The following is a 15,446-nucleotide window of genomic DNA, read 5'->3' as shown; positions in this document are numbered from 1 at the left end:
GCATGTACAACATAGAGACTGTGGATCGTTCTTACAAGTACAAGTGACAGCTAAGACAACTTTGAATCTTTGGATCATAAATACAATTAATAGATAATTTATATAGAGAGTCATGTAGAGATTGACTCTTCACGAAAAGTATGTCTCTTTTTTTCAATTAACTCCATAGAGACCCTCAAGAGACCCTTTATTAAACAGGTTATGCATGCCTTTAGATGGACGAAAAGAGCATATCATTTAAGTAGTCGAAGCTAACAGATCACTAACTTTCACAAAAATAAAAGATTATTGTAAATCGTATTATACACGTGCTGAAGAAATCAACACTATAAACATTTGATTAATGATGTCGAAATGGTAATGTGATCTAAATTCTATATTCTAAAATTTAAGAATCCGATCAGATTAGATGGGATTAGAATCTAGCTATGTTTCTAGTTATTTTTTAAAAAATTATATAAAAGTTTAAATGAATTGTGAATAAATATTTAGATCGTAATACATCATGTCCTCTGAGTATCAGCGATAATTGTAATATACAAACCTATAGGATTGCCAACAAGAGACTCTCTTCAACGGTCTTATCTATATTTCTCTTCCTATATCTCACTATCCTGCCATGTCAGTAATCTCTCTCACTCTATATTTCCACTCTCTACAGCAGTTCCACCTAAATTTCCCCCTTATTCCACGCTGTAAATATAAAATATTATTTTTATAACTATTCATCATCCATTACTATTTTACTCAACTAATAAACACCACTGTGCACGGAAATGAAGGAAGGGGCCGACTGCCACACCCCCACATCTGACAGAACACCGTACAATTCGTTTGCAGTATAGCTGGTGTAGCGTGAAACGCTGTCGGCGCAGCGGCGATTTAGGGGGGCCAGGGAAAATTTAAAATAGAGGTCCTTCAAACTACTTTTATATAAAAATGGTACTAATATATACACTCAAGTCATATCTAAAAATATTCATATCAAGAAACAAGTTACACTATTATCTTAAAAGTTCTTCTAACATGTTTAAATACAATCAGATTGTGAAGACTTAGGGTTTAGGATTCGTGGCTACTAACTCTTCCACACTTCACAAACGTTACAATGATAGGAGTCGTGCACCATGGACTGCATGATACAACTTTGAATCTTTGGATCATAAATAAAATTAAGAGATAATATGTATAGATAGTCATGTAGAGATTGACTCTTCACAAAAAGTCTATCTCTTTTTTTCAATTAACTCCATAGAGACCCTCAAGAGACCCTTTATTAAACAGGTTATGCATGCCTTTAGATGGACGGAGAGAGCATATCATTTAAGTAGTCGAAGCTAACATACCACTAACTTTCACAAAAATAAAAGATTATTGTAAATTGTATTATACGCACAATTAAACAAAATGCACAACATGTGTTGAAGAAATCAACAATATAAACATTCGATTAATCGATGCCGAAATGGTAATGTGATCTAAATTTTATATTATAAGATTTAAGAATCCGGTCAGATTAGATCGGATTAGGATCTAGCTATGTTTCTAGTCATTTTTAACAAAAAATAATTAAAGATTTAAATGAATTATGACGAAATATTTAGATCGTAATAGATCATGTCCTCTGAGTATCAGCGGTAATTGTAATACGCAAACCTATAGGATTTCCAACAAGAGACTCTCTTCAACGGTCTTATCTATATTTGTCCCCCTATATCCCATTATCTTGCCACGTCATCAATCTCTCTCCCTCTATATTTCCACTCTCTACAGCAATTCCACCTAAATTTCTCCCTTATACCACACTGTAACTATAAAATATTATTTTTATAAGTATTCATCATCCATTACTATTTTCCTCAACTAATAAACACCACCGTGTACGGAATATCTAGGAAGGGGTCGACTGCTACACCCCCACATCCGACGCAACACTGTACAATTCGTTTGCAGTATAGCTGGTGTAGCGTGAAACGCTGTGGGCGCAACGGCGGTCCAGAGGTTTTAGGGGGGCTAGGGAAAATTTAAAATAGAGGTCTTTTAAACTATTGTTATATAAAAATGGTACTAATATATACACTCAAGTCACATCTAAAAATATCCATACCAAGAAACAAGTAAATAAAAAGATATATGTTACAGTATTATCTTAAAAAATTCTTCTAACAAGTTTAAATATAATCGTATTGTGAAGACTTAGGGTTTAAGGTTCGTGGCTTCTAACTCTTCCACGTTTCACATACGCTACTACAGGTAAGGGTGAAAACAGTCGGTAATTGTCGGAAAAAGCTCTGACCGTTTTCATTCGTATAATTTTTTGTTCGGTCGAAATTGGTAAACGGGAAAGTCGAAAACGGATAACGACCGGTAAATTCCGGTATATCGAAAACGGTAACTGTAATCGGAAAAGCTCACAATAAACAAATCCTAACCACACAGTTGTTCATTCACATCCACATACAAGTCTCATTCATAAAAGTACACAAAACACAATCTTGTCCACATATAATTGGTCATACACGCATACATATCCACTGAAGTTTTAAAACACACAACACATAAGTCTTAAAACACACGATACATAAATCTTAAAACACGATTGTTTATTCACATCCACATACAAGTCTCAACCAACACAAATACACAATACATAGTCATGACCACACATAAATAATCATATATGTTCACTGAAGTTTTAACCACGTAGTATATAAGTCTTAAACACATGATACATAAACTAGAAATCATGTGGCATGTCGTCTAGATCACTTGATATATCTTCTATGACATCTGAAACCCTAATCCCTAAACCCTAAGAGGTATAGTTCTTGCCTCCTTGGTTGTTTTGTGGATCGGGAAAATACGGTTAAAATACGGGAAAATACTGGATTTTCCTGAGAAATCCGAAAAATTGACGGTAAATATGTCTCACCGTTTACCGTACCGTTTTCGTAATAATATATCATGTTTCCGTCCCGTTTTCCGTACATCCCGAAAATCTGAAAATGGTCGAAAAAATTCGGTAAACGGTACCGAATTTTTTCGACCATTTACATCCTTAACTACAGGGGTCGTGCACCGTGGAGGACGGTCATAGGCTTTCAAGTGTACACAGTACCTAAAGTTCCAAAATTCATCCATGAATCACATGGACGCCCCTATACCGTACGGGAAACAGTGCAGCATCGCCAAGCCGCCAAGCAAGGACCAGCTGTCGTGTGTGTAGCGCCATCCACCAAGCACCTATCCGTATCAGGACTACTAGTGCAGTCGGGGGATCAGGATCAGCAAAATATCTCAGACTCGGCAACTCAAAAGGCTGTGCTTTGGACGAAAGAAATCTTCTTAATCTAAAGTCGGTCGTAGAAAAAAAAATATCTACGCTCCTTCGTCTGTAGACTAGTCACAAAAGCTGTCACGCTTGCTTAAATTAACTTGCACCATTAATGTACGGAAGCCACCAGACCATCCCTGTGTCCCCACAGAAACAAATCCTACACGACTGCATCAAGCAAAGGTTTCTGTCGCTGGCCATGGTAGCGCCAACAAATTTCCGATTTTATAAAATGGCCAGGGGGCCCCACCGGCGCCCGAACGAGACGTGACCCGACCCAAGATTCCTCCGCTGGGCTTGAAGCTTCCAGAACAACGAACAGGGGGGCAAAAACAACGAAACCTTCTCGCAGTTTCGTCGCCCCACCCCACCCCACCCGCGACGCGGGCGACTTGGCTTCCGCGCCCGGTCGGTCTTGCCCGGCAGCCGGCACGAGTGGCTGGCGAGGCGGGTCGCCCTCGCCATATTAGCGCCTCCCTCCTCCTCCTCCTGCTCCTGCGCGCCCCTGCTCGTAATCCTAACCGCCCTGGTTTCTCTACACGCTACGGGACCGGTAACTTCTAGAACCCACCACCTTCCATCCTTCCTTCCTTTCCTCTCTCTCTCTCTCTCTCCTCGCGCCCACGGTGCCCGCCAGCCAGATCCGCGCGTTCACCGGCGCCATGGCCGCCGAGCATGCCACCGCCGCGGTGGGTGAGCCGCCTCCCGCCACGTCGCAGCCGGCGGAGGGCGTGACGGCGGCGGCGGGCCAGAGGTCCGTGCCCACGCCGTTCCTCAGCAAGACGTACCAGCTGGTGGACGACCCGGCGGTGGACGACATCATCTCGTGGAACGACGACGGGTCTGCCTTCATCGTGTGGCGCCCGGCGGAGTTCGCGCGCGATCTGTTGCCCAAGTACTTCAAGCACAACAACTTCTCCAGCTTCGTGCGCCAGCTCAACACCTACGTGAGCGCCCCGTCCCGTTGCATCCATCGTTTCGTCTCGGTCTCTTACTCTCTTTCCGTGCTGTGTATGAGTGTGTCTATCACTCTATCCGCGTGGCGCTCACTGTTTGTTGTCATCCGGGGTATCCCAATCCCACGGGTGCAGGGGTTCAGGAAGATCGTGCCGGACAGGTGGGAGTTCGCGAACGACTGCTTCCGCCGAGGGGAGAAGCGGCTGCTCTGCGACATACACCGCCGGAAGGTGTCGCCGGCCACGGGGGCGGTCACGGTGGCCGCCGCCGCTGCGGCCATCCCGATGGCGCTGCCCGTGGGCTCTCCGGTGTACTCCGGCGAGGAGCAGGTGCTGTCAAGCTCGTCCCCGGAGCCCCCGTCGCTGCAGCAGCACCCGCCGGCGCCGTCCGGGTCGGGCTCCGGCGGGGTGGTCTCGGGCGACGTGGGCGAGGAGAACGAGCGGTTGCGGCGGGAGAACGCGCGGCTGGCGCGCGAGCTCGGACAGATGAAGAAGCTCTGCAACAACATCCTCCTCCTCATGTCCAAGTACGCCGCCACTCAGCAGCCGGACGCCGCCAAGGAGGCGGCCGCCGGGAACTGCACCGGCGAGTCGTCGGATGCCGCCGCGGCGCCTCCGCTCCCTTCGATCCTGGAGCTCCTACCCTCGTGCCGCGCCGACCCCGCGCCCGCTGCAGCCGGAACGGATCACGAGGATGACGAAAAGGCGGGCGCTAGGCTGTTCGGCGTCTCCATCGGGCGGAAACGAATGCGGGACGAGAGCGACCACCACGCCGGCGTCTGCGCAGCGGAGGTGAAAGCCGAGCCGGTGGACGCGCGTCCCGACCAGCAGCGGCAGCGCAACGCCACGGAGCCGCAGTCGTGGCCCATTTACCGGCCCAGGCCTGTGTACCACCCGCTCCGGGCCTGCAACGGCTCGGGCAGCGCTGGGAGCGACCACGACGGGTCCAACGACTCGAGGTGACGGGAGCAATCGTCGATCTGCCCTCAGTAAATTAGTATTACACTTACTAATGGTACTAGGTAACTATATTACAGGTTAAACTAGGATGTGAGCTCTAAATCTCTAATTATGTGGGGATTTACTGACCGATCCTATGTAAAAATCTCCAGTGTTTATGTAGTTGATCTCATATTACTGCAAGTACCGAGTATCCTTTCTGTACCATAAAACTAGAGGTTAACTTATGCACAGTAGACTAATATTTTCTTTAAGCCACTTCAATTTTATGAGCTATTCTAATTTTTAGACAGCCAAACTATCTCAAAATTTATCTAATTTAAATAAGAAAATAATAATATTTATAATACTAAATGAGTATTATTAGATTTTTTATTGATGACATTATTTCTTAGTATATTTATTTGATGTTTTTTAGTTAAAATTGAGATGAAGCATCTTCACGAAGAAGTTGGACGGAGGGGGAAAAGGAGGGAGTAAAACTGTTCTCTGTTCTTGTTGAAGCTAGTTGGTGATGCAACGCAACAGTGGAATCCTTGTCAGCTAGATAGCTAGTCCAAATTGCGCTTTGCACTTTCTGTTTTGCTGGGGTTAATTTGATACGTGTGAGCATGTATAGGAACGTGTCCAGAACATCTAGATTAGCTGAGGTGGTCGCTGGTCAGAATTTGAGATGGATATTCCGATAAACGGGTGTACGTCTACGTCGACTCGTCGATTCCAGGTGGATTACGCAGCGTTTCTCACACGGGAAAAATATCTGGCGATCAAACGTGTCGTCGCGCCTACTAGAAGGTACGAAAGGCGCTTTCTTCCAAGCCAAGTCGGTTATGATTGGGACGCATCATGTGCCACCGCCGGACTAGTTTGGGAGTTCAAATACCGGAGAGGATTGGAGGGGTTAAAATCCCCTCCTTATTCAATTTTAAATAAGGAGGGGATTTTAGCCCCTTCAATCCCCTCCGGGTTTGTGTCTCCCAAACTGGCCCTAAACCAGCCGCTGTTGTGGCAGCTGCACATCAGCTGTCTTTGTAGCGCGGCTGCTGCACATCAGCTGCTGAACAGGGCACACGTTTTTCTTAAAAATAAACAGCTGCACATTGACAGCTGGTTACTGGTAACGTACTCCCCTTATTTACAACTAGTGTCTAACGCGCCTAGGATTTCTAGGCGTTGATAGTATCGGTATAACATAATATCGATAGTTATTTTGTCACACAAACAAACTGAAGGTATGCTTATATATACACAATCTTGCTAACGGTTCGAAATTGTTGGCCTTCTAAAATTTACAGGTTGCAATAATCATTTATAGCTTAAGTAGTACAAAGGCTAACTATATGTAGAAAAAATTTCTAGCATGCCATCAAATTTTATATTCATTCCTTGTGTGCCACTGAATGGCATATAGGTATATTTTTTGTGTCTATGACATGTGGGGCCAGTGGCACACAAGGAACGAGTATATTTTCCAATGGCATACAGCTATATGTATACATCGATTGTGCCTACTTAAAAAACGACTATACATACAGATTGTACCTATTTACAAAATGGTAATATATGTAGAGTAGTGTTTTTAAAGCGTAAGATGAGGTAAGACGTTGGACCGTCGCTTTAACATCTAGGCGAGCAAGGCGCCTACGATTTCTAGGCGTTGGCCTACTGCCTGGACGCATAGGCGACACACATGGACGTATAGGCGACGCCTTAAAAACACTGATGCAACATGTTGATATCATATCTAAATGAATCGTCGTACAAAATAAATTTAATTGATGGTTCTTTAACTTCTCTCTAAAAAATTTGTGTCTCCATGCAATACGTAAGTACAAAGTGTAATTAGACACAAATTTATATTTTTGGTTTCTAAAATAAGAAGCTATAGAAACACCGTTAAGAGGATCAACTTCTCTTCAACTTGTCTGATTAGGTGATTGATTGCAATCTGAATCTGAAATAGACTTGACTCTGGAAGCCGAAAAAAATTGTTGCCATAAAACTATGTATTCTCTTCAGGAAGCCCACTACTAGCTCTATTGCATTGCATCAGCTACTGTTGCATACTCATGAACATGTTATTCCAACTATGACACAGACATCAGAACATATGCACCTTTACATATGTATGTATTAATACTAAATAAGAACTAAATCTGGCCATTCTTACAGTAACTATGCAACATGTTTGGTGCTCAGTTCATAGCCAGCATATTAAATTCAAAGTGGAATATGGTTTGATGCAGGAACCTGATTTTGGTAAATTAGATGGTAAATGTGACCATAATGTTGCTAAATAACTGAATTGATTTTCATAGTGCAAACAATAAATTAATGACCTGCGGGCTGAAACATTTTTTTTGCAAAATAAAAGGAGAAATGTGATGTTTTCAATGCATGTCTATATAATCTTGACATAGCACAGGGTGCCTTATTATGCGCAATATCCAAACCGGACCGTGATGCTTGCTTTTAAATTTATCAACATGAGACAGAAGCAGATTGCAGCCACACGCGACGAATGAAAAAAATTCACAATACCAACGTCAATAGGTGTTTACGACATATATTTCAGTTCATGGCTCCCTTTCTATATATTGCCTGTTTATTGATTTTATGCATTATCTCGCTACCTAATCCAATGTGTATATGGGGTTCCTACCATTTACGTCACATATATAAGTTATTTACGATATACACAATGAAACAAAAATTCACAAAAATGATAATTGCATCCAGGAATATGGTCATTTGCCATGCTTCCGCAAAATCTCGCGCATGCAATCCTTTGATTTTATGGTGTCCGTTACTTCTATAAAAAATTTAGATTCCCTAAGCAACCTATCTTATTAAATGATCTAATCAACTAGTCTAATCAAATCCCTAGATTTATGGGGGGACTCATGGATGTGAGGCTGTTGATTCGAAGTAAATCAACATTTTACGATGTATCAACACTATTTTTATGCTCAAACTTGGGGATTTACAAGATCATGAACACAACATATCCGTGTTATCAACATCTCTCATGTTGGCTCGGCATTTACGCTCAAAATTGAAGGTTTTACGCTTAAACCTGAAGGTTTTTATGCTCAGATCTATAGATGTGTCCACCAGTGTACTGCATGCTAGATTTTACGGCTACCATAAATCCACCCCATTTCCTCAGCTAAGATTTAGTCTACTAATTTCTATTAGTACTTTAAAATCTAGCCTTGCTAAGGTACTGGTAACATCGTGATATTTTCCTTCATAGAGAATGACTTCTCTCAATAGGAATGTGCATGGGTCCTCAATTATGTTGTACAATGCATCTTCGGTCATGTGCTCCGTCTTTTCTCGTTGAAATTCATGTGAAAGGAAGTTTATAAACATCATATATTTACACTCGATAATACATTTATATCTTTAATGACATAAATACATATATGATTATTACTAATAATACCATGTCAGGGTTAGTGCGTCCGTTCTCTCTCATGAACTCGTACACATAGAACCCACAAAGGATCAATCTAGGTGAAAGGGAAATAGGGTTAACCATTTCCTATAGTCGATTTTGGTGGTTGACGTCCAACACAAACCACGTGGACTAACTAGTTTGTCTAGATATCATTTATCTCAGGTGCATAAGGTTCAACACTAACTAAGAAAGAAATTCAGTTAGGAACTCAATAAAAAAATGGAGCAAGACTTAGAGTGTGCTGATTTTTGGCGCACCGGACATTGTCTGGTGCACCAGGTCAAGCGCCCTTCGAACAAGCCACTCTCGGGAATTCAAAGACGCGCTCCGCTATAATTCACCGGACTGTCCGGTGTGCCATCGGACTGTCTGGTGAGCCAGCGGAGCAACGACTCCCTGCGCGCCAACGGTCAACTGCAAAACGCTACAGTAGTGAATAGTGCCGCGACAGAAGTCAGAGAGCAGAAGTCAGAGGTCATCGGACTGTCCGGTGCAGCAAGACGACAAGGCGCTCCAACGGTCAACTGCTCCAAACCCTAACGGACGCGCTGACATGGCGCTCACCAGACAGTGAGCAGTGGCTGTCCGATGCGCCCATCGCCAGCAACGGCTAGAAAGTGGTTGGAGGCTATAAATACCCCCAACCACCTCATTCAAAGCCATCCAAACCTTCTGAAATATTCATTCATTGCAAGAGCAAAGTCCAACACTCCAAGACACAATCAAAGCAACCAATCCACTCCAAGTTCCCAAAATCAACTCTAGTGCTTTAGGGCTTGTGAGAGGATTACTTGTGTTCTTTTGTTGCTCTTGTCGCTTGGATTGACTTCTTCCTTTCTCATTCCATTTCTCAAGTGCTTTGTAAAGCTTAGCAAGAGACACCAAGTGTGTGGTGATCCTTGCGGGGTCTTAGTGACCCGTGTGATTAAGGGAAGGCTCACTCGGTCTGGGTGACCGTTTGAGAGAGAGGGAAAAGGTTGAAATAGACTCGGCCTTTGTGGCCTCCTCAACGGGGATTAGTGAAAGGGAAATGTGCCCTTGGGCCATTTCTATAAGTATTTTGGTGATTAGATGTCCAACACATATTGAGTAAGTTCCTGTGCAAAATGAGTGAGAAAGTGTGAAATCAAGAACAAGGTATGTTTCTAGACTTAGTGAATTGTTTTTGTATACTAACATGGTTATCTAAGTGCTAGAAATAGTGACAAGAAAAGAAGATTTGATTTGGAGAAAAGTTGGCAAAGTTTAGCCAACACCAGCTCGGGTCTGGCACACCGGACTGTCCGGTGGTGCACCAGACAGTGTCTGGTGCCCAGGCTGGCTCGACGTCAACTGGGCGCTCTCGGGAAAAGAGAAAAGTGATATGGCTATAAATCACCGGACTGTTCGGTGGTGCACCGGATTGTCTAGTGGTGCAACGGCGCCAGAGGCCAACGGTCGGCCGCGCGATCAACGCGCGACACGACACGTGGCCCGTGCCAACGGTCAGTTGAGCACACCAGACTATCCGGTATGCACCGGACAGTGTCTGGTGCGCCAACTGGTCCCGAGGCCCAACGATCGGTTGCGCCCGATATTGTCGGGGGCCATAGTTAGGGGTACCCCCAAGACTCCTAATCTCAGCTGGTAACCCCCATCAACACAAAGTTGCAAAGGCCTGATGGGTACGATTAAGGTCAAGGCTCAGTCCACTCAAGGGACACGATCTCGCCTCGCCCGAGCCCAGCCTCGGGCAAAGGCAGCCGACCCCGGAGGATTCACGTCTCGCCCGAGGGCCCCCTCAAGCAGCGGACACACCTTCGGCTCGGCCGAGGCCCAGTCTTCGCAGAGAAGCAACCTTGGCTAGATCGTCACGCCAACCGACCATATCGCAGGAGCATTTAATGCAAGGATGGCCTGACACCTTATCCTGACGCGCGCTCTTCAGTCGACAGAACCGAAGTGACCGCAGTCACTTCGCCGCTCCACTAACCGACCTGACAAGAAGACAGTGCCGCCTGCGTCGCTCCGACTGCTGTGCCGCTCGACAGAGTGAGGCTGACAGCAGCCAAGTCCGACCTCGGGCGCCATAGGAAACTCCGCCTCGCCCGACCCCAGGGCTCGGACTCAACCTCGGCTCCGGAAGACGACGAACTCCGCCTCACCCGACCCCAGGGCTCGGACTCAGCCTCAGCTCCGGAAGACGACGAACTCCGCCTCGCCCGACCCTAGGGCTCGGACTCAGCCTCGGCCCCGGGAGACGACGAACTCCGCCTCGCCCGACCCCAGGGCTCGGACTTAGGCTCGGCCTCGGAAGACGACGAACTCCGCCTCGCCCGACCCCAGGGCTCGGACTCAGCCTTGGCCTCGGACGACGGTCTCCGCCTCGCCCGACCCGGGGCTCGGACTCAACCTCGACCTCGGAAGACAGTCTCGACCTCGACCTCGAAGGAGCCTCCGCCTCGCCCGACCCAGGGCTCGGACCGACCACGTCACAGGGGGCCATCATTACCCTACCCCTAGCTAGCTCAGGCTACGGGGAACAAGACCGGCGTCCCATCTGGCTCGCCCCGGTAAACAAATAATGATGGCGCCCCGCGTGCTCCATGACGACGGCGGCTCTCAGCCCCTTACGGAAGCAAGGAGACATCAGTAAGGACTCGACAGACCTGATAGATGTCCTTCCGCAAGGCTCCAGCGCTCCTCCGACGGCCACGACATCACATGAACAGGGTGCCAAAACCTCTCCCGCTGCCACGACGACATGTACTTAGGGCTCTAGCTCCTCTCTGCTAGACACGTTAGCACACTGCTACATCTCCCATTGTACACCTGGGCCCTCTCCTTATGCCTATAAAAGGAAGGTCCAGGGCTCTCGTACGAGGAGGTTGGCCACGCGGGAGGACGGGCCGGCGCGTATAAGGCTCTCGCTCTCTCCCACGCGGACGCTTGTAACCCCCTACTGCAAGCGCACCCGACCTGGGCGTAGGACAACACGAAGGCCGCGGGTTTCCCCTTTTGCCTGTCTCCTTTTTCCCCCCTTCGTGCTCCGTCTCACGCCGACCCATCTGGGCTAGGACACGCGGCGACAATTTACTCGTCGGTCTAGGGACCCCCCGGGGTCGAAACGCCGATAGTTGGCGCGCTAGGTAGGGGCCTGTTGCGTGTTGACGAACAGCTTCCCGTCAAGCTCCAGATGGGTTGTCTCCAGCAACCATTCCAACCCGGGACGATTCTCTGTTTCGAGAGTCTAGAGTTCATGGCCCTCGACGGCGGCTACGACATGATACTCCTTCCTCCGCCGCGCGACAGCGACAATGGCGGCCGACAGCCCGCCCGCCGGCGGCGGAATCAACAACATCTTCCCCACGTGGCGGAAGAACAACATTCGGGTTTGTCTCGTCGCCTCCCCCGCCAATGGAGGAGGAGGCGGGGCAACCATGGCCAAGCAAGAGGCGGCACCTCATCGGCTGTCGAGCGAGTCGACGGCGCCGGCGCCCCAACGGGGGACACGTTAGGCGTCGACCTCGCGTCTGAGACGAAGACGAGCGCCGTTTCCCCGCAACACGCCAACTCCAAGTGGATGGATGACGCCAGCACGCTCGCAAGGGACTTGCTGGGCGTCACCCTCGTACCTGAGACGACGGTGCAGTCCGCCCCTGGCGCGACTTCGTCACCGCCCGTCGACCAAGAGGTACCGACCGATTCCCATCTCGTGCTTTTTGGATTCAGCCTCGACCCACCAAGCGACTTCTCTTCGGCGGAGGCCTTCATAGAGGCATGTCCAAACCCTCCGGGCTACCGTATGCGGTCACCCTAGGACCGGCTGACGGCCGTCTCGACCTACGGACCCTCGGGCTCCGAGGAAGATGACGAGCCTGACTTTTGTTGGGATTTCTCTAGGCTCGGTAACCCCAGTGCCATGCGGGACTTCATGACCGCATGCGACTACTGCCTTTCTGATTGTTCCGACGGTAGCCGCAGCTTCGGCGACGAGGACTGCGACCCAAGTCGTGAATGTTTCCACGTCGATCTAGGGGTCCCGGCGAAGGCAACCATCTTGGTTACCGGAAAACGGTGATCCCCCTAGGCCTGCGCCTCGCGTTGACATCCTTCGGGAGCTAGCTATGGTCCCAGTCCCTGCGGGGGGTCAGGACGCACAGCTCGAGCAAATTCGCGAGGTGCAGGCCAGGCTCGACGAGGGAGCAGGAACACATGAGCAGTTCCGGCGGAACATCGGACAGGAATGGGCAGACCGAGCTCCGGCCGGAGAAGCGCGTCATCTGCCCCAGGGCATCCAGCACCGCATTGCCGACGACGTCAGGGCAAGGCCGCCACCGGCTTCCAGTGGGGTCGGCCAGAACCTGGCTGCGGCAGCAATACTACTCCACGCGATGCTGGAACCATCGACCACCGAAGGGTGGCGTATCCAGGGAGAGCTCAAGAATCTCCTGGAGGATGCCGCGGTCCGACGGGCCGAAAGCTCTGCCTCCCGAAGGCAGGGGTACCCATCGGAGCATCGCGCCACGACTTCCCGATTCATGCGGGAAGCCTCGGTCCACACCGGGCGCACGCGCAACACAGCGCCTGCGGCCCCGGGTCGCCTCGGCAACGAGCACCACCACCGCAACCGTCGAGCCCACCTCGACGAGAGGGTGCGCCGAGGCTACCACCCCAGGCGTGGGGGACGCTACGACAGCGGGGAGGATCGGAGCCCCTCGCCCGAACCTCCCGGTCCGCAGGCTTTCAGCCGGGCCATACGACGGGCGCCGTTCCCGACCCGGTTCCGAACCCCGACTACCATCACAAAGTACTCGGGGGAGACGAGGCCGGAACTGTGGCTCGCGGACTACCGACTGGCCTGCCAGCTGGGTGGAACGGACGATGACAACCTCATCATCCGCAACCTCCCCATGTTCCTCTCCGACACCGCTCGAGCCTGGCTGGAGCATCTGCCTCTAGGGCAGATCTCCAACTGGGACGACCTGGTTCAAGCCTTCGCCGGCAACTTCCAGGGCACGTATGTACGCCCTGGGAACTCCTGGGATCTCCGCAGCTGCCGCCAGCAGCCGGGAGAATCTCTCCGGGACTACATCCGGCGATTCTCGAAGCAGCGCACCGAGCTGCCCAATGTCACCGAATCGGATGTCATCGGCGCGTTCCTCGCCGGCACCACCTGTCGCGACCTAGTGAGAAAGCTGGGTCGCAAGACCCCCACCAGGGCAAGCGAGCTGATGGACATCGCCACCAAGTTCGCCTCTGGCCAGGAGGCGGTTGAGGCCATCTTCCGGAAGGACAAGCAGCCCCAGGGCCGCCAGCCGGAAGATGTCCCCGAGGCGTCCACTCAGCGCGGCACCAAGAAGAAGGGCAAGAAGAATTCACAAGCGAAACGCGACGCCGCCGACGCGGACCTTGTCGTCGCCGCTGAGTACAAGAACCCTCGGAAGCCTCCCGGAGGTGCCAATCTCTTCGACAAGATGCTTAAGGAGCCGTGCCCCTATCATCAGGGGCCCGTCAAGCACACCCTGGAGGAGTGCGTCATGCTTCGGCGCCACTTTCACAAGGCCGAGCCACCTGCGGAAGGTGGTAGGGCCCACAACAACGACAAGAAGGAGGATCACAAGGCAGAGGAGTTCCCCGAGGTCCACGACTGCTTCATGATCTACGGTGGGCCAGTGGCGAACGCCTCGGCTCGGCACCGCAAGCAAGAGCGTCGGGAGGTCTGCTTGGTAAAGGTGGCGGCGCCAGTCTACCAAGACTGGTTCGACAAGCCCATCACCTTCGACCAGGGTGACAACCCCGACCGCGTGCCGAGCCCAGGGAAATATCCGCTCGTTGTCGACCCCGTCATCGGCAACGTCAGGCTCATCAAGGTCCTCATGAACGGAGGCAGCAACCTCAACATCAACTACGCCAAGACCCTCGGGCTCCTGCGGATCGATCTGTCCTCGGTCAGGGCAGGCGCGGCGCCTTTTCACGGGATCATCCCCGGAAAACGAGTCCAACCCCTCGGACAACTCGATCTGCCCGTCTGCTTCGGGACTCCCTCCAACTTCCGAAGGGAAATCCTCACGTTCGAGGTGGTCGGGTTCCGAGGAACCTACCACGCAGTGCTGGGGAGGTCATGCTACGCCAAGTTCATGGTCGTCCCCAACTACACCTACCTCAAGCTCAAGATGTCGGGCCCCAACGGGGTCATCACCATCGGCCCCACGTACCGACACGCGTATGATTGCGACGTGGAGTGCGTGGAGTACGCCGAGGCCCTCGCCGAGTCCGAGGCCCTCATCGCCGACCTAGAGAGCCTCTCCAAGGAGGCGCCAGACGTGAAGCGCCATGCCGGCAACTTCGAGCCAGCAGAGATGGTTAAGTCCGTCCCTCTCGACCCCAGCAACGACGCCTCCAAGTAGATCCGGATCGGCTCCGAGCTCAACCCCAAATAGGAAGCAGTGCTCGTCGACTTTCTCCGCACAAACATCAAAGTTTTCACGTGGAGTCCCTCGGACATGCCTGGCATACCGAGGGATGTCGCCGAGCACTCGCTAGATATCCGAGCTGGAGCCCGACCCGTGAAGCAGCCTCTGCGCCGATTCGACGAAGAAAAGCGCAGAGCCATAGGCGAGGAGATCCACAAGCTGATGGCCGCAGGGTTCATCAAAGAGGTATTCCATCCCGAATGGCTTGCCAACCCTGTGCTTGTGAGAAAGAAAGGAGGGAAATGGCGGATGTGTGTAGACTACACTGGTCTAAACAA

The 15,446-nt window shown here is 50.1% G+C and overlaps 1 protein-coding gene across 3 annotated transcripts; it reads left to right on the top strand.

Moving 5' to 3' along the window:
- The first annotated feature begins 3,691 nt into the window (after nucleotides 1–3,691).
- LOC100283530 (uncharacterized) lies at nucleotides 3,692–5,940 on the top strand. Of its 3 annotated transcripts, none has more exons than XM_020551576.3 (3): nucleotides 3,692–4,320; nucleotides 4,426–5,249; nucleotides 5,669–5,940. In XM_020551576.3, exons 1-3 carry the CDS (start codon nucleotides 3,997–3,999, stop codon nucleotides 5,670–5,672), a joined length of 1,152 nt encoding a protein of 383 aa, XP_020407165.1. In that variant the 5' UTR covers nucleotides 3,692–3,996; the 3' UTR covers nucleotides 5,673–5,940. The 3 variants fall into 3 exon arrangements, with proteins under 3 accessions (XP_020407165.1, XP_008677301.1, NP_001358875.1); XM_008679079.4 differs by having other exon boundaries at nucleotides 3,699–4,281; NM_001371946.1 differs by lacking the exon at nucleotides 5,669–5,940 and having other exon boundaries at nucleotides 3,841–4,281; nucleotides 4,426–5,504.
- Nucleotides 5,941–15,446: the final 9,506 nt, after the last annotated feature.

The sequence above is a fragment of the Zea mays genome, chromosome 4, assembly GCF_902167145.1.
Source record: "Zea mays cultivar B73 chromosome 4, Zm-B73-REFERENCE-NAM-5.0, whole genome shotgun sequence".
Lineage (NCBI taxonomy): Eukaryota > Viridiplantae > Streptophyta > Magnoliopsida > Poales > Poaceae > Zea > Zea mays.
This window is presented reverse-complemented; position numbering and strand designations above follow the sequence as displayed.